This window comes from Nicotiana attenuata, chromosome 8 (genome assembly GCF_001879085.1).
Source record: "Nicotiana attenuata strain UT chromosome 8, NIATTr2, whole genome shotgun sequence".
NCBI classification, from domain to species: domain Eukaryota; kingdom Viridiplantae; phylum Streptophyta; class Magnoliopsida; order Solanales; family Solanaceae; genus Nicotiana; species Nicotiana attenuata.
This window is the reverse complement of record NC_031996.1, coordinates 38,739,252-38,759,853: the sequence shown is the minus strand read 5'-3', so window position 1 is coordinate 38,759,853 and position 20,602 is coordinate 38,739,252. Positions and strand designations below refer to the sequence as shown.

At 37.0% G+C, this 20,602-nt stretch overlaps 1 protein-coding gene and 1 long non-coding RNA gene across 2 annotated transcripts; both read right to left on the bottom strand.

Annotated features, from left to right (window-relative positions):
- On the bottom strand, window positions 1,137-1,996 carry LOC109231858. Its single transcript, XR_002068856.1, has 2 exons — window positions 1,880-1,996; window positions 1,137-1,504 (listed from the first exon to the last, which is right to left on the bottom strand). It is a non-coding gene; the product is annotated as an uncharacterized LOC109231858 (long non-coding RNA).
- Window positions 10,796-12,262, bottom strand: LOC109231289. The gene has a single exon (XM_019396908.1). It carries the CDS (start codon window positions 11,853-11,855, stop codon window positions 10,941-10,943), a length of 915 nt encoding a protein of 304 aa, XP_019252453.1. The 5' UTR covers window positions 11,856-12,262; the 3' UTR covers window positions 10,796-10,940.

Here is a 20,602-nt window from a genome sequence, read left to right as displayed (position 1 = left end):
TAATACCATATCATAGCACCCTTCCATAAAGTCTCCCTGAATTTTTTCAGCAAGACGGATTAGTTCTCGTCATCTTTGAAGTCATTTCCTTTGATAACACATGTGTAGGAGGTGATGTTCGTTTGGATAAGTTGTCCCGTTATACTTAGGAATCTCGGGCATACGGAACTTCTTAGGGATTGCCTTCAGAGCCACACTTGGGGAGAAAAGTTTTTGTACAATTTTTTTGGAATCTAGTCCTTTCAATATTGGTGGTGCCCCCGGGATTTTGTCGACTCTGGTGTTATAGGTTTCCACCTTCTTATCGTTTTCCTCGATCTTTTTTTCCCTTGTCTCGATTCACTTTGTCAGTTCTTCGAGCATTTTTATGATAGCAGGATTAATCTCTGATTCTTTCTCATTAGATTGCCTAGAAGCCGATTCGACCCCATGTACAACTTCCTGGGATGGCTCGTGTTTGACCCTGCTCGGTGTGTGGTTTTGATTTTGAAGCTGGGCTATTGCTGCTTGTTGGGCCTGCAATATTTTGAAGATCACCCGCAGGCTGATCCGGCCATCTTCACCACCATGTGCAATCTGAGTAGCTAATCGGGTGCCCCCGCGAACGCTGCTTTCAGGATCGATGGCCAAATTTCCATTGATGGCTACATGCGAACTGACATCGATCGGATCCACAGCCGGAATTTCATCGAGGCCAGCAAGAGGTACAACGTTTCCTGGTGCAATGTTCTCATTTTCGCCGTGGTGGCTAAGATCATTGTCAATGTGTTGAGGTGCTGATTGAGAGTTTGACATGTTTTAATCTTGTAATCAAACATACTTCAAAGAACAAGTGTAAAATAGTGTGTGTTACTAAAATTTGTACAAGACAATCACTATTATCCTTAGTCCCATGGTGGGCGCCAAACTGTTTACCCTAAAAACGTATAACAATTGAATTTATACTGTAGTTTTAAGGACACGTGATTTTACTTGGCACAAACTGAGAAAAACACAATATTGTTATTGAAATTAACTACAAATAGAAATAATGCAAACCAAAAGAGATGTATAGCTTTGATCATCGAGTAGGTCGCCTTCAAATCAAACAAGTATTTTACTGCGAAGTATGAATAGAATAACAGAGAACTGAGAGCTTAAGAAGAAGATAGTATACTACTTTATGTAACGTGAATATGATGTCCTTTACAAATGATCAGACCCCTTTTATATAGTAGGGGAGTCCTACTGTTAATACAATCCTAAATATGGTAAGAAACTCATTATTAGCTGATTAATCGGCCTCTTCTTGATACATACCGAGATGTCCGTCGTGATCCTCGCTCGATTGCGGATATCTTGGCTTTCCGTTATTTGGCTCGGCAGGCTTTCCTCGATCTTGCTCAATCTCTATCCCGCTCGGTCTCGATCTTGGCTGGTCTCGATCTCGATCGGTCCCTGACTCACGAGCTTGGCCATCTAACTTCGTGTCTCGGTCAGTTATGACACAGGGTTGAACCCTGGCCTGTCACGCCCAGTCTCGATTAATCATAAAAAGGGGCAATCCCGATTTTGACCATATACACAAATTATTTTGGAGCCTCTAACTTAGAACAACTAAATATTCGTTGGAACTATCAAAATCATACGGAATTAAGATTTATTTTTTTGCGATTGGCCTGCATTGTCAATTAATAAACCTCAGGAATTACTAAAGCAAATTCGAAGTAATTTGCAACATGAAGCTTGACTTCACATTGGTTTTCAATTATTAAACTTCAGATAATACTAAATCTGATTCTACCTAATTTTTATCATGACGCTCGAGTTTCATTGATGAACAAATGCATAAATTAACAATATGAAGTTTTTTATAGAAACAATACAAAATAGTGCTTACAAATGCTGAGAATTTTGATGAAGAAGGAGCAGATCACGTTAACTTTTTATGAAGCTACTGCGTTGAAAAATTAGGAGAATTCTGATGAAGATGAAGGAACAGATCACGCTAGTTTTGTTGAAGCTCAAAAACTGGAGAATTTTGATGGAGGAGCAGCAGATGTTGCTGCTTTAAATGGTCGGGGAGGGATATTATCGTCTAAAAAAATACTCCCTCCGTTTCATATTAAATGAGGTACTTTTCTTTTTAGTATGTTCCAAAACAAATGACACATTTCTAAATTTGGAAATAATTCAACTTTAAACTCTTTCATTTTACCCATTTACCCTTAATGAGAAACTTTTATGGTCACACAAATGTCATGGCCCCACAAACTTTTTACTCCGTAAGCTTTTAAGACCACAAGTTTCAAAAGCCTTCTTCTTTTTTCTTGAACTCCGTGCCGAGTCAAACTACCTCATAATATGAAACGGAGGGAGTAGCAATTTAGCACTAGGTGAGTACAAGTTCAATATATCTATATTATTATAAAAGTAGGAAGTCCTAAACTGAAAAGTTAAATTACTTTAATACCCTCCTCAAAAAATTTATCTATCCTACTTAGACGTAAATAAAGGAAACGCTACCCCAAACCAACGGCTTCATACGAAGGGATGCCTTCTTCAAATAAGTTTTGTTGCTCATTGATATGAAATGACATGCTCCTTTAGAGAAGTTCCAAATAGTGGGATATCAAGTAATAAGTAATTTTTTTTATTTTTTATTTTATTTAAAATTAGAAAGTTGAAAGTAAGTTTCTCGAGATATGTTTCTCAGTTTGGTTCCTTTGTTACTGATTCTTGATACACATTTACCTTCTGAAATCACATGGTCATTGTCGATCGTCCATATATATTTTGAATTATCATTATAATTTTCAAAGACTTATATAATTTATGATTCTTTCTTGGGATTTCCAAGTATCTTCATAGACATTCACAAATGCAATAGCGATCATACAACATGTTGTTTGTTCACATACCTTTTCGTTAAGATAACATGGTACTGCAAAGGGGGCTGAATAACTTCAAACAATAGCATAAGAGTGTCAAATGGATAGTATTTGACCAAAAAGTTTTAAGCTCTTTTTATTAAATCAATTTAATAAATAGACAAAGGGTGAATTCAAATTAAAAGTAATAAATCTCAGATCTAAAGTTCAACAACTTGGAGGGTACGGGACCGTGCTCAAGTCAACGAATGCCAAGTTAATACAATGACTATATTAATAAATATGAGGATGAAAACATGCAATAAATGTGACAAATGGCATTAAATGTAATAAGAAGGAATTTGTCACCCAAATGTTGAATGGGATGGATGATTCCTTCTTCTGACTATAGCGTGTGAGAGCAGATTATGGAAGTAAACAACGTGTTCTTGGATCTTGTGAATAAAAGTGGAATGTGACAAGACAAGCTTTTTGTATATTCTTGATAGTCAACTCTTTACAAGATGTTCTTTCATAAAAGTTTTGAATCCCCTTTTTTGTTTCTTATCTCTTTTTATTTATAAGGAATATCCTTAGAAAACCCCTTAAAAAGTACAATATGGGGGAATATTCAATGCAATATTCTTATTCATAATCCTAGGAATATTCTAACAGTTGCAGCGGTTTGTTCTCTACCCGACCTCGGCACTGGTCTCTCTCTGAGCGACTCCTCGCCATTGGGCCGTGCTTAGTTTCAACCTCGGCCTCAACTCGTCCGTCTGCATTCGCTAAACTAGACTTAATTTTGACCCATACAGATAGGCACTTGCATTCTCTTCTTTTGCAACTAATCCAACTATTTTTGGTTTGGCATAATAACCTATTTTACTTATTCCTTAATTAATCTTTTTCTTCTGGCAGGTAAAGTAGATTGAAAACCGTACAAAAAGTATTATAAGTAAATGGGAAAAAAAGACAAAAAGGTATGCCAACTTTTTGCATTGCATACTTCTTGCCCTTTTTATCTTATGAAAATAAATTATATATTGATGTTTTCTGTCAATAAGAGTGTCATTGTAGAGGTTATTTGTTTTATTTTTGTCATTTATATTGTTGCAACTGATTGACCATAGATTTTCTTGAGTTCACAACAACTAAATAAATTAAGAAAATATGAAAGAAAAAAAATTATGACTAATTAGAATACTATTTGTTATTTTGCATCCAATATAAATCCTTTTCTCTTCTAATATGTTATTTGAATTATTCGTACACACAATAGGTAATATTCTATTTTTTAAGTAATTTGAGTAATTTAAATATACCAATTAACATAATAGTGATTACTGCAAACGCAAGTTATTAAATTGTTTAAAATTATTAATAATATTATCTATTTCAAACGTGAATATTACTCTGAATAGAAAGTACAAAACATATCGTATGTTATTAAAGTTATATTGTGTTTGCTTTGTGGACCTAATCATCTCATGTTAGTCAAAATGACAACCGAAGCAAAATAATGTGTACCTATTAACAATGCACAAAAATATTTACAAAATAAAATAAAAACCTAAGGTACAAACACCAAGCAACGCTTCAAAACCCATTAACAATCACAATTAAGTGGTGGCCTTGTTAAGCAATGTAGTTCTGGCGGAACTTAAATGAAATAGCTTTTTTCAGAACATTGTTGCAACCTAAATATCGTACTTCAAAACCTAATTAATCACCCTAATTAAAAAAAAAAAATCGAAGTAGCCCCAACCCAACATAAATACCTTACTTATAAAACAAACCTTGAGAAAACCAAATTGATAAGTTGCGATGGTTGGCATAATTTGGAACCAAATACATATGGCCATTGGCAAATATGTAACATGCTGCAACTTTTGCCAAGGATGGCACTCGTGCCATTTTCCGAAGGGGAGAACTGGAAGCAATATTTAGTTTGAAAGAGGTTATGTTCCCATATCACTTGCTGACTTGAGATGATGTTAGGGATAGGCAAGTGCTTACTCTAATTTTATCCATAGTGAAATACGAAAAATTTGCACACTTTGCGCGTTCATATTAGACGTTGCTTTTGCTTTTCTTTTACGTTAAGAAGCACAAAATTTGGAACAGAAAATAATACATCCACAATACTTGAAACTCCTCCAAAATTATGGGCACACGTTTCAGTAATGTTTCTAACATGCTTTTCCTTATCTTTTTTCATTCTTTTATCTTTTAATTTCTTCTCTTAAAACTATAGAGACCAGAAAGCAAATTAATGGAGGATTGGAAATTCAGGGGCTAAAGAGACAACATGCAAAATAATTAAGGAAAAGAACAATTTTATTAGATTACAATGGAGGAACCATAATAAATAAAATTAAAATAATACAAGAAAATACTTGGAAGTGCTAGCTCTTTTCACGACCAGTATTTGGAGTCATACAAAAGATGGCTTTCTATAACTATATATGGTGTATTGCGAAAACTACTCTCTGATAAGACTAAAGGTGATCTCTACATTAATTAAAAAGCGGTTACAATAGTACAAGAGCCATCATTTGATATATATATATATATATATATGATTATTCCTCATGTGATAAGATATGAATCTATAACTTTTTTCCTGCCAGCAATTTTAAAAGTTGCAGCATATGTATGTTGTTACGATTAGGAATAACATATGTTTTTAAGGTTATAGTTTAATCATTCCTTGCTCAAAATGCAAGATAGTTGGTAATTTGGTATACAATATACATATGTTACATGCATGAAATCATTTTGAAGTTCACTTTCAATTGTATTGAAATAATATACCATTTGAAAGAATCATAATTATACTTGAATGTGTTATGTCATTTTGAGATCATAAAAATGAGATGATGCTTTATTTAGACATTATTTTGGATAAAATATTATCTTCTGTGAGGATCATAATCCTGTGTTTATAAGAAAGTATAAATAGTTTATACAACGATCCACATTGAGTATTCATAAATTGTTATACTTTATTCTTTTATGTATAATTATTTATTCAAAGTTCTTTTTAATAATAATTATATTATTTTCTAAGAGTATTTTCATGACTTGACATACACGTGCGAGAAACTAGTTTAAAAAAAAGACACAAGTTAAAAGGTGACACTTAAATAGAACCCCCACAGAGATAGTGAAAGAGCCTGCCCTTGACGTTGAATGGCCTTATTCTCAAAGGCCACCTATACTTGGAGTTGGGGCACCTTCACCTTCTAGAATAGCCACAAGATGGACCATTACCAATCAAAGACTAACATGTCACATTAAGGTACAATAGACAATTAATAATCTTGTCTTATCGGATCTCTTGAAAAAAAAATGTTATCCGCTATTCTTTTCTTTTACCTATCAGTTCATCGTCTTATCCCAATCTCAATAAATTCATACTTTAAACGCAAGGTAAAAACTATCCAGCCACTTGTCTAATCTCTTGCGTGGCCAGTTTTAATTTTCAAACTTAGGAAAAGTGGTCACATTGAAAGAAAGATGCTCAACATATACTTCCACGTCAACCTCATCAATATCTTTTTTGTGGGGCTATATTAAAGCCATGCATTATTATATGCTTCAAGCTAAATGTTTATGATGCATCAAAATATCAAACACTATCGATTACTGAAAATATTGTATTTTACCAATTAATAATCAATTCGATACTAGGGTTGCCTAGGTTTTTGATTCCATATATGTCCTATTATTATATCTTATGTTCATGGGTCTCAGAAAATACGTAAGTTATTAAAGTTTATTTCGTGATATTAATCGAAGGCATATTGATCTTATGACATCCTGAGAGATCTTATTGACTTATTTCTTATGCATTGCATTTATATATACATGTCCATTGACTCATGACCAGTTGTCGTTATATACGCGTATATTATATGTATATGGGATATGGGAAAAGGTTACGATATTACCACCTGATCAGTTGGTATACGTTGATGATTTCTCCCACTAAGGTCGAGATGATATGATGGGATGGCCTCAGAGACTCGATGATGCTATGTACGCATATACATACACATGATATGATATTTATACATATATGCATGACATTACAAATGTTTTATGATTCACAGAGCTATTCAGACTTGCAGGTTGAGTCTTTTACTCCATGTTTCTTTCATATGTATATACTGATTTTATGTCTTACATACTCGGTACATTATTTGTACTGACGCCCATATTTCCTGGGGGCCTGCGTTTCATGCCCGTAGGTACAGGTAGAGAGACTGACGGCCCCCCATTTAGGATCCTTGCTAAACGAGAGTTGGTGTGCTCTATTTAATCTGGAGTTGCTATTGGGTTTTGGTACAATATTTTTTTTTATACATATATGGGTATGAAAGGGCACAGTCCCGTCCTTTATACAGTTGTACACTCTATTCGAGGTTTGTAGAAAGTCATGTATAGTTGGATAGTATGTGGCCTTGTCGGCTTCTATTTTTGATATATAGTTGTCCCTAGCAGCCTTGTCGGTTCATCCTACCGTATTTCGCATGTACATGTATATATTTTTTTTGGTATATTTTCTCACATATGTTATTCACGTGATTCAGTAGTTTATTGACAGATGTTATATATGCATGACCTACCCTTATTTCATGTTTATGTCTTAGACGTATGCTTAGGGGTGTTCGACCAGTAGGACTAGGTCACTTGTCATGGCCCATCGGTTTGGATCGTGACATTTGCACACTTTGCCCCTTTGTGACTCGAATCCACAACCGTTAGAATGAAAATAGAAGGTGTTACCACTTGGGGAACCTCTCTTTACGTATTTAACTTCCATTAGCTATAAAAATTTCACATTTTATTGTTTAAATAACTTTAAAACTAGTGCATTACTAATCCCATACAGAATTGGAAATACTTCTTCCGTTTAAAGTGGTGCTGACATTGCTATTACCTGTAAAATAAATATATGTTTTTACTAGTTTCAAATACTTTTCTTAATTGCAATTTGTTTTAGATATCGTAAATTTTGCTTTACAAAAACAATATTTGGACGCATATAAAAACAGACATGTGATGAATTATTTCAATTCACATCCACAAAACTGGACTTGTCACTATATATTTATGAGGTGTCAACAACAATTCTGTGACTTGTGAGCACGTGAAGCTTTTAGCTATCGACAAATAGACAACGTACACACAAGGTGTATTTGCCGCGTACCTACATCATCACTTTATCCTATCGTAGGCGTAAAATAATGTAAGACATTCTAATTTAAAATATTCTATACATCCCATAAAGAAATATATTAGATTGCCGTAATTATAAGAATTTGTTTATATTATGCATTTAATTCACCTTAAATATCTCACTTCATAAACCTTAAACTTCCTAATTGGAAAATCAAATGTAAAACTAGATAAAAGTATTTCCTTCATTATTTTTATGTTTTGTCGAGCTTAGAGTTTAAGAAAAAATTAAGACTTTTGAAATTTAAAGTATATATATATATATTAATATTTGTTTAGCTATAAAATCTTATCATAGGACAAAATAAAAACTTTAAATTAAATTATTTTTAAATTTAAGAAGAAATTATTCTTTCGGAACAAGTTAAAAAAATATTAAGACCACGTAAACGGAAGTAGCTAGAGTAAATGATAAATTATAGTTATTCAGAAATAATTTTAATCTGTTAAAACTATCTGGAAGTAGAAGAAAATGCTGACACTATTTTATTTTAAACTTTTTTATTATTAATTTCCGTATCTCGCTGTCATCTGGTAATAGATAATCGCAAATGTCCAAAACTGAAAGCCCAAATTAGTAAATCACTTTTCCAATCTTCGTTGGCCAATTCCTCAACTCATCGAACAGCCATCACATCGAATGAGGATATCGATGGTGCCACGCCAACCCATCAATATCTGCTCTGTGGGGGCTATATTTAAGAGAAATTTTCACAAACCACTCTTGTTTAGTGGTTATTAGCTAGTTATACCTATCATTTACTATATTGCTTCTTATAACTATATTTTTATATTTTTTAGAGTGTATTTTATATATTTGAGTTACTGTATTCATGAATACAGTAGCATTTCTCGGCTTGAAACATGGAATTACAGCTAGACAAATTATTGTATTCGACTGTATTCACGATATATATTTGTGAATACAGTAACGTAAATAGCGCAATTCATGGTATATTCAGCTATTTTTAAACGGAAAGTGAATCAATTAACATAATAGACTCCTAATATAACTCAACAAACTCAATTATAATACACAAAATTTTTATTTCCAATTATAAAAAAGATTCTCAACCGAAAAACACCCCAAAAATATAGCAATCTTCAGAGAAATTATATAATTACATTGAATACAGTTAAATACATAAAAATACATTGAATACATGAAGTATAGCAGGTCATCTATAGTGCAAAAACATATGAATACATACTGCAGATACATTTGAATACATATATACATCTGAATACATATATTATATTAATTAAAAAAACATATGAATACATTCATGGAATATAGCGAGACAGTGAATACAATAAAGTACATGCAATACAGCGAGATACATTGAAATACAATGAAAAAAAGACAATGAATACATTGAAATACATAGAATAGAGAGAATCTTCAAGTTGCTCAGCCCCAAACTCCATCGTCTTTGTTCAAGAACAACCCTAATGTTGTCTCGTCGAGAGGGCCTCGATTCTGACTCGAAACGTCATTGTTCCCGTTTCGATCAAGAACCCAGTGCAAAGAGATCTAGGAAGCACAATAGAATTTGAAAATTTTGCGAGACAATGAAGATGAATTATGGAAACGTCACTGTTCGCTCATGGAAAACTTGTTAACAATTATGGAAGAAAGCGAGGGAGCGGGGCAAAATCCAGCTGCAATTAACGATTAAAACATTGATATCTTGTGGGGAGAGATTAGTTTTGGCTAATAGGTCTTCAAATACAGTGAAGAGTGACATGTGGACTTCTTCGATCAAGAACCCAGTCCATGAGGAACTAAATGCTCGGGCAGGGACTGGTAAGATTCTCTAAAATCTCAAAACCCTAGTCTTTGATAAGCTGGAGAGAAAGGGTGGAGAAAAATCTGAAAGAATAAGAGAGAAAAATAATACAAGCGTATTTATGGCTTAAGGGTAGGAGGTGACCATAAATAAATATTTGGCTACAAAAATCAAAAGGTAGCTATGAAATATAAATTTTTAAAAGGGTATTTGTTTAAAATAATAAGTTATCAACCTTTGTTATAGGAGGTAAAAATTCCTATATTTAAAGCGTACAGTAGAATAATGTACTATATTCGTTTATCCTCAAGTGATATTTAACTTTTTTACGCAAAAGAAAGAGAGATAGAAAGAAAAAGTAAGAAAAACTGAAACGAAATTTAAAATATTAATTCAACATATTCATATAATCTACATTTTAAAATATAAATATAATTAAATTTCTAAATTAATAAAATTATTAGCAATATTAATAGGAACAATTCACCATGTATTTTTGAGAAGTAACCACATAAAACTAGAGCATCCTTTTAAATTGGAACTGCACATACTATATACTATATTGTATATATATGGTATCAACAATAATATTCGGAACATTGGATTGACATATAAAAATTCCTACGCCTTGATCAAAAGGTTCTCCAAAATTGGGCTATTAGCACGTGAAGCTTTAGTTAGAAGATGTCGACACAATGTGCATTTTCCGCATATCTAGAGCCGCTTGGATGAGTTTGTTGTAAGTGACTTTTAAGCCAAAAGTCATAAATTACAAATTTTAATTTTTAATTTTTGGTTTATTTTTATCATTTTAACTTAAAAATAAGTGCTTAAAAGTATTTTTTTACTTTATCCAAATACTACAAAATAACTTAAACATTATTTAGGCTTAAAAATATTTAAAATAAATTAATCCAAACGGGCTCTTAATCTTAATAATATCGCTCTACCATAGTTATCCTTTTCAAGGTCACAAAAGGACAATTTTCATCAAATTGCTAATAAAAATCCTTTTATCTTAAAACTATTGATTAGTAATTTCCACATGTCGCTATCATCTATTACGGGTTGCTGCAGGAAAGAGTAAACGGCTGTTAATATCGACAACGCTAAACCCAACGGACCGGCACTTAACGACGTTAGTCTGCTTCGACGACGACAACGCCGATGAGTTTGCCGACGGGAGGACGTTGGTTGTCCGTTTGTAAGCACCTAACCACTTGTTCTGCATGAACCGGTGTTTTCTCCATGGAGGAATACTGAGGTCTTTGCTTTTCAGCGATCGCCTACCGGCGTCGCTCATTACCTTCAACATCTGCTTTAACTCTTCGCTTTTACCTACGAAAACCTTCGGCAACGATTGCGACAGACGCTCGTAGTAATTCGTAGGCCTTGCTATCTCGAACTCCGCCGCAAAATCTAGGTCGATAAAGTAACGAGTGATCCGGTTACCTGAATCCGATCGGATAACATCAAGGAACTCGTAGTTTCCGGCCTTAAGTCCACCAGAACTCTCCCATTTCGTCTTGCATATAGCGGCATTATAACCAAAATCCCTAAGATAGGTCATTACATTTCGCCTCAGGATCTGCTTATTCGACTTCAAAAAGGAAAACATTTCCAGTGCCTTAGTAACCTTAGTCGCCAGCAAAATACAGAACAAATCCAGATCGCTATAAAACACTGGCTTTGGCAAATTTTCAATCACGTCCGTCGACTCGTACATTGACAAATCTCCGTCGTCGGAGTCTGAATCATTCTCGGACGGCACATTTTCGGCCGCCACATCATCAGGCAAACCAAAGATGAGATTAGAGAAGCTACAGGAAGCATCATCATCGGCGTGGGCACTGTGTTCGCTTCCGCTGCTCAGGTAACCGAGTTCCTGCTGGTCACGCCCAATGATCCGAGCCTTCACTTTGTCGTCAAGCGGGTCAGTTACTCTCTTCATTCTACCATAAGCTTGCATTTTTTTTCTTCAAAAACTTTATTTAGAGAGAGAATCTGTATTTTGAAAGAGATGATGGAGGTTTGGTTTATAAAGGGTTGTGAAAGAACTAGAAGGTGCGAATATTATAGGTTTGGAGAAATAATAATAAAAGGTATAATACCGAGGAACTAAAAAGCGAATATTCGAATGGTAGCAGAGAAAAAGAATGTGAGTTTTTTTTTAACTAGTAAAAAAGCGAAGAGATTGGACTGCCCCTTTTGCTTTTCATGTGTTTTTAAAGGGACTGAGTCCTGGGGCGTATCGCAGAAGACAGGGAAGGGCATATCCAAGAGCACCACAAGATTATTCTTTGTCGCATATGGTTTGTTATGCGTACTGGTGTGATTGGGCCACGTAATTTATGAGTGTGTGAAGAATACTTTAGCACGAGAATGGAACGTGGAAGTAAAATTAATTGGAAGGCTCATAGTATGTTAGGTTTGGTTTAGTGTGTGTGGGGGTTGGGATTGTTGCCTCTTCGAAATTCGAAAGGTGCAGACATAGAAAGAAAGAGTTTGGTAAAGATTAAAGAACGATTAAATGCTTGGATTTAGATTTGGGGAATGGACACTTTTGGATTGATATTGAAAACGTGTACTCTTTTAGAGGACTGACAGAGCAGATTGAACCAGAATACCGGAGAAGGGCAATGGTTGGATGGTTATTGTGACTTGGGTTACAAGAAACTGTGGTTTGCTTTAGGCCTTAATGGGTGCAAAATTATTGCATTTCTTTTTCTGTTTCTAAGGGAAGCATCAATTACCAACTGTACTGAATCCAGCTTTTGCTTGAATTTCGAGACAAAACTTGACACCCAGTATTGTTCGGTCCAGAACCTATTTGTGGTTCTTTTGGACACAAGTGACCGAAATATGTGTAAAAAAATAATAGTTACATATTTATATAAAATACTCTTTTAAAGAGCGTTATACTTTAATGTCTGTTTGGGACGTTAAGGCATAGCGCTCTTTAAAAGAGCGTTTTATATAAAACGCTTTTAATAAACGCGATATACCTGGAAGCTGATAAGACAGGTATGTAAAGCGCTTTTTATAAAAGCGCTATATGTAAAGCGCTTTTATAAACCACGCTTTTCATATATAAGTACTTGTCCCCTTCCCTTTCACCCACGTTCTCGACAGAAAGCTCCCCTCCCCCCCTCCCCGCTATTTTTAAAAAAACTTCAGCCGTCTTCCCCCTACCCCCCCCCCCCATTAACTCGATAAAAAACTCGATTGGACCCCACCCGTCCCACAAAAAGTAAAGAGTATTGGTCCCACATCCCTAGCCAAGCCTTCTATTGTTGTGGGTTGCTTGTTTCGGAGCCAAATTTTCAATTCTTCAACTTTCTGAAAAACATAAATCGAGGTATTCCGATTTAGTTTATGTCGAAACTCGTATAAATAATGCATATTAGTTGTTTTGAATGTGTTCCATGTTGTCTTGTATTTTATTTATTTTTTTGCAATTAAAGTGGTATGTTATTTTTATCCGGACTAAGATATTAATGTTCTAAAAAAATATGTAAAAATTGAGAAATCATTATTATTTGTTAATAAAAATGTTAATAAATACTATTTTATATGTATTTTCGTGAATGTTTTGTGATAAAAATGTATTTGCTGTTTTTATCTAGTTCAGATTATTTATTTGCTTAAAGACTAGTAATATGTGCCCTTTTAGCGTAGTAAAATATAGAGCCTTTTAGCGGTAGTATCCCTGTAGTTTAAGTATCTCTTATACTGATAGAAAACACAAACTCTGTCCAATTTACAAAACTTAATTATTTAATTTACAAACAAGCATATAAAATTATGAAACTAACATGTAAAATAATAAAACTAACACCTACAAGAATTCAGGATAGTTTACTGCTACAGGGTATCAAATATCGAACCTGCAACCCATATGTGAATACTTAATAATTAAATATTGTATAATTATAAAAATTAATTATTTAATTATCAAAACAAACATATAAAATTGTGAAACTAACATTTAAAATAATAAAACTAACACATACAAGAATTCAGGATACTTTGGTGCTACTGGGCCACAAATATCGAGCCTGGAATCCATATGTGAATACTTAATAATTAAATATTGAATAATTATAAAAATTAATTATTTAATATTCAAAACAACATATAAAATTGTGAAACTAACATGTAAAATAATAAAACTAACATATACAAGAATTCAGGATACTTTGGTGCTACTGGGCCTCAAATATCGAGTCTAGAACCCATATGTGAACATTTAATAATTAAATATTGTATAATTATAAAAATTAATTATTTAATTTTCAAACAAACATGTAATTAATGTTGTTTAATTTACAGTGGACGACATGGACGTGCCGCCTATCCATCCCGGACCTTTCCGCGATGAGCTACTGTCGTTACAGGGCGATCATAGGTCTGCCCACATATGGGAGGGAGAGTTACTGACTCAGACTCTTCGCGCAAGGAGAGTGGACGACATGTGGGATGTTCTGAAGGGCAAATTTCTCCATCCCCGTGTAGTCAGACGCTTGCAGGATACGGGCTTCTACAAGATTTTGGAGATCAGGCGGCTGCAGCTCGATTGCTCTTTGGTCACGACCCTGATAGAGCGGTGGCGAGACACACACATTCCACCTGCCCATTGGCGAGGCCACCATCACGCTGCAGGACGTGGTGGTTTTATATGGGCTGCCCATTGATGGACACCCGGTCTCTCTACCGCATGCCATGAGAGAGATGACACGTGTACAGTTATTTGGACATGCTGCAGCAGCTCACTAGTTTCAGGCCACAGCACAGGCAGGGGCCAGTCGCCTGAGTTTGACGGCTATTCGACAGTATTTGGAGATATTGCACCCCAACATCCATGGCGAGACAGATGATCTGCATATTCACCGGTATACGAGGTTGCTGCTACTCATTATGTTTGGAGGGGTCTTGTTCCCGAACACTTCGGGGAATCTAGTCAGCTTGAGATTTCTTCATCATCTTGAGCAGCTAGATGATTTACCCCAGTAAAGTTGGGATGCTGCTGTTCTCGCCTACTTGTACAGGTAGATGTGCCGGGCGATATGGGCACCCAGCATGACGTATGTGGATTTTTTCCGCTGCTACAGGTGACAACATATTCGAATACCCTATTCATTATAACATATCTAGTAAAAATATATCTTAAACTTTACGTCAACTTTGTATGTTAGGTTTGGGCCTGGGAGCGGTTCCTGCAGTTTTAGCCACCTCTACCACCATTACCTCCGGATGTACCCCCTCCGCTTCTCCCTCTAGCTAGGAGGTGGGTTCTCCGGCGGGGATACGTACATACCTACGAGGCTCGGCATAATCTCCCCCTTTGCAGGGATTTGTTGGATATGCTGGAGGGCGCACAAGTAAATGTATACCTAATTTTACTTGGCATAGCTTCACATGTGTTGCGCATACTCACGTTTTCTGTTGTTACTTAATAATTCATCTGGACGCCATACATCGACGAGTTGATAGGTGGCCTGCCCGATTATTGCTCGGCCGACCGACTTATTTGGAGCTCTTCCGTCCCGCTGATATGCCTCGAATTATGCAGCATCATGCCACGGAGCGAGTAATTTGCCAGTTTGGCCATCCGCAGCTTGTACCGAGACAGCCCACATGGCAGCCCACACATTACCAGCGGGATGATCAATCTAGGGTGGACGGCGCATATGTGGCATGGCTAGAGGCGCAGGTCGATACTTGGGACCGGCGAGCTGATGTGCTAGCGATCAGTACGTTCCATACGCCGGGCGGCACGAGGCACTGGTATGTTATTTGGTATCCTTACTTATATAACTGCAACCTAGCGATCTGTAATTTATATTTTACACGTTGTGCAGGCTATTGGCCTACATCTATCCTACCAACTGGGACTGCAAATGCAGCAGCATGCCGGCGAGGGAGCGGCCATTTTGCACGATCATGGCTGGCAGGTTGCAGAGCTGGCTGCCCGGACATCGGCGAGCCTGAGAGGAATTGAGCTTAGCACACGACCCTGCTTATGTGGCGCCAGAGCACTACCAGCGAGGTAGGGGTGTCCCACGAGGTAGGGGTTGCCCACGAGGTTGTGGGGGTCGGGGAGGAGGTGGTCCCCTGCAAGGGGGCGTCGAGGCACCTGTTGATGATGTTGATGCTTATCTGCCGGGTGACCTCCATGATTCGGACGAGTATCACAACAGCATACCTTCATTCAGCCTTCAGCTACCTCTCACTCCAGGGACTTCGCAGGTGACCCCGTCAGGTCCATTGTTGATCACGGGCACGGGCATTACCGGAGAGGATTGGGATGCGTACTTTCCAGACCCATCGACCGCTGCTGAGAATTGGCCGACCCGAGATATGGATAGTGGGCGCCGGCTGAGTTATGGCTCATCATCGAGGGTTGCTGGCGATCTTTCACAGGCGCAGGTATGTTTGTATTACTATTAAATTTAAATTTGTTTTTATCTCATTGATTCGTCATAAATAACTACATAATATTCTTATTAAGGCTTCATCCCCGCCCGTCACGGAGTCCACTTTGTGCGATGCTGACCTGGCTGCGATGGATGCTTATATTCAGGGGCCCGACGAGACCATGGCAAGACAATTTAAAATTTTTGTGACTTTACACTACATTAGTAATATATATTTTCATATACTGAGTTGACTTATTCTTCTGTAGGTTACTGCTGCACCGACGATAACAACTTAACGTAATTTAAAGTCAGTACAACTAATGAAAACACATGACATGGGAAACATAAAGACAACGTGCTACACTCAACACATACATGTCATTGTTTAGTCACGACCGCCTAGTATTCTTTGCTCCAACCACTTAAATTTCTCTTTCAGCTTATTTTTTTCTTCTTCCGCCTCTTTTGTTTCTCTTTCAACTCCGCAATTTCTCGTTTATATTCTCGTTCATATTCCCACTATTTTTCGGTCAAATCATTATAATACTGCAAAGACTCTTTGTAGCATTCCTTCTTACAGGGTTCATCAAACCATAAATCAAAATTGCAAAAATTTCCGCTGTTGCCTCCAAACCTGTTCACACATATCCAGTATCTACGCCCAACTTAACCATCATTCCAACAGTCCGCCAACATACAGGGTTTGCCATATTGGCACATTGGTACATAAATGCGTTCAGACATTTGTTAAAGCGAAAAACCCCCCTGCTTTTATGGAAAGTTTTGCAATTTGTTATGGTTAAGCGCAGAAAATAACTAGAATACGCCCGTTATTTATAGGTAAGGCAACACACATACGTAGTATTTAACCGCGCTATGCTTCGCGTGTTAAAGATTCTCGGATATATAACACCTTTTTCGCGGGCGAGTAGGTTTTCAGATCGACAAGACAACACACAAAATGTAGTATTTAACCGCGCTATATATGCTCACACATAACGTAGTATTTAATCGCGCTATGCTTCTTGTGCTAAAGATTCTTTCGGATACAAAACAGCTTTTCCACAGGCGGGCAGCTTTTCAGATCGACAAGACAACACACATAACGTAGTATTTAACCGCGTTATATATATTCACATATTGATTAGATGAATGGGAGGGAGAGATTCATTAATTTACTCAACTGAAAAATGTTAAATATCAATAAGAGTTAACAACAATGGAAACATAATTTTATTTGATACATCTTGCAACATAAACAAGTACATACACTGATTACAGCCACATTACGAAAACAAAACACTATGGGTATCCTTGATAGTTAGGCACATTAGATGAACTTCCACCAAGAGCTGGATTACCACCGTCACCCAAACCAGCTGAAGGACATTTACGACGGTCGTGTCCTGTTTGCGAGCATATGCCATATTTAAGCGCATATACGGTATCACCAACATCTATTTGGTTCCGTATACGCGTTCTTTTTTGTACGTGTAGCTTACGCAAATAGTCCTTGTTACACACCATTTTAAATGGTTCCGGTGGACAATAATGCTCAGCACCCACTGGCTGCAACTGTCCACTACATGTGTTTAAGTATGCAACAACACTATATTACCTATCAACATAGTTGGTTAGCCCTAAACCTGTATGTTGAAAGCACTTGATGGTATGTGAGCACGGCATGTGGTAGATGGACCATTTGCCACAAGAACACAACCTGCTGGCTTCATTTATGGTGTGTACATTATTCCCCGGTGTTTATGGATAGCGGTGCGATCTTCAAAAATACCCCGGTCGTGATCATACTGTAAAAATGAATGCCAATGTGCTCGCCTCCTGTATTTCTTAAATCTTTTCATTGGTATTGGCATAAATTCAACACCCCTCTCCATCAATTCCAATGCACCTCTATGCCTTTCAACAAACCTCTCCGCCATCTGTTTGAATGACCTCCGCACCATGGCAGTGACAGAAAATCTACGTGCAGACTTCAACAACCAGTTGAAAGACTCCGACACATTTATAGTTAGGGTTCCCCATCGTCTGCCACCATCCGTATGCAATGTCCACTTGTGAAGCTCATGTCGCATCAACAATTGATAGGCTCTTTCGTCTAACTGCTGGTTTGATTCCATGCGCCTCCTGAATTTGCACTGCTGGTGATCAGTTGCAGCCATCCACATTAAATCATGCAAGTTCTTGTTGGGATATTTCTTCTGGAAATTAGCCTTCAGGTTCCTCACACAGTAATGGTGGTATGCATATGGTTCCTGTCATTCAAGCAAATGCTCTACAGAACTTAATATACCACCATGCCGATCAGATATTAGACAAATACTTGAATGTTGTTTGACAACGTGCTGCTTCAAGTGGTTCAAAAATAGCGTCCACGTCTCTTGGCTTTCATTGGCACAGATGGCAAAAGCTAGTGGAAATATTTGTCCATCGGCATGTACTGCAACAACGATCAACAACTTAATATCATACTTTCCATAGACATGAGTACTGTCTATGAAAATTACTGGACGGCAATGCACAAAACCATTAATTGCTGGTTTAAATGCCCAGAACACGTATCTGAATATATATTCTGGTATTTTTGCACTCCGCTCAAGCTTCCATTCAACAAAAGTCCTGGGGTTAAAGTGTTGCAATGCGGCCATGTACTTGGGTAGAGATGCAAATGACTTATCCCAGTCACCATAAATAATTTCAAATGCACGTTTGCGCCCGAGATATGCCTTTCTTTTGGTAATAGTACATCCATATTCCTGGTGGACGGATGTAATACACTCTTTGATCTTGTACCTAATGGACGCTTCAATGTGTGGAATCAGTTGAAGAGAAATCAAGTCAACGTCCAAGTTCAAGTGATTCCCATTGAATGTTTTTATTTCACAAATGTGGTTGCCAATATGTTTACCCACTTTCCACAACCTTGTTTCCTTCTTGCTCGCATGTAACATCCAATGACAACCAGTAAACCATCTACAACAAACAACCTTGTATACATCTGGACTTGACTCTCATACCGTCATATCACGGCACTTTCTTACGCTGTACATTTTTACCGCCCTACTTAGGCGCGCTTTATCAGGAAAAAACATGTCTTTTGCCAGCACCGTTGGGCTAGACTCATCCCATATGCTGCCCGAATTTCGTCAAAATCCTTTGTGAGGGCATCCACATCCGGAATACTTGGAAAATTATCAAGGTAGGGAATGCCTTGAATGAAACGACACGTGGGACTCATACACTCTTGGTCTAAGGGGAGGTGGAGCATGCCCCCTCGTCAAATTAGGTTCGGCATTCTCTTCCTCCTCATCATCACCTTAGTCATGGAAGGGTGTGTCATCTCCAAACTCATCGGCATTGTTGTCATAATCAATATTGTCTTCCTGACTCTGCGCATCTGTCAAATCTCGAGTAAATACATCATCTACGGGCAACTGAGTGAGGACATGACCATCAAGTTGCTTGTTTTCACTGCACAAACAACAAAATTATAAGCTTCTCAAATTGATAAATACTTTACATATAGTTATATCACTTCACTTACAAGTCATAATGTGTTGACATTCCATTATGGACACTATCCTATTGGCGATGACTCCCGAATGGACCACCGTGATCCAACACACCAAAACTACCCATATTCGAACTGGGCGTGGGTTCATAACTTGTCAAATTCATATCTGGACGGTACCCCCTTTGGAATATGTGAGTGTTAATACAAATTCAATACAACAAAAATAAATATCGTAACACAAAGGAAAATTGAAGTTTACTAGTCGTCTTGTGGATTATATAAAGTAGGAGAGAAATTATTTCCTCGCTCCTCATTTGTCCGTGGAGATAAGTTTAGATCCGGCCAAACTCTTTTAGCTGGAACCTGTTCGGGGCTAAAACTGCTCCAGAATAACCACCTGATGATTGAGGGTTATCCCTGCTTTGCGCAACCTCATTATTGCGAACGTCTTTAATCTTCACGTACATTTCCAATATTTTTATCAAAATAAGTTCCCGGTATTCATCCGGAGTCCCCAAAAAATCTCTCAGAGTTTCGTCATCCTTGATGTTAAATTCAGCGTAACAAGCAACACCTTGCGGAGTCATAGAATACGAATATCTTCCAGTTATTTTAAGATTCACCGAACGTTTGCTCAACCTCATTTTATCACATAACAACGATACCAGTATATCGTACTCCATTGTAAGTGGCAACTTAACATGACTCTGTGGAGATAACTATAGCTCACAGAGTTACTCGCCACCACAATCTCCCCTCCCCCCC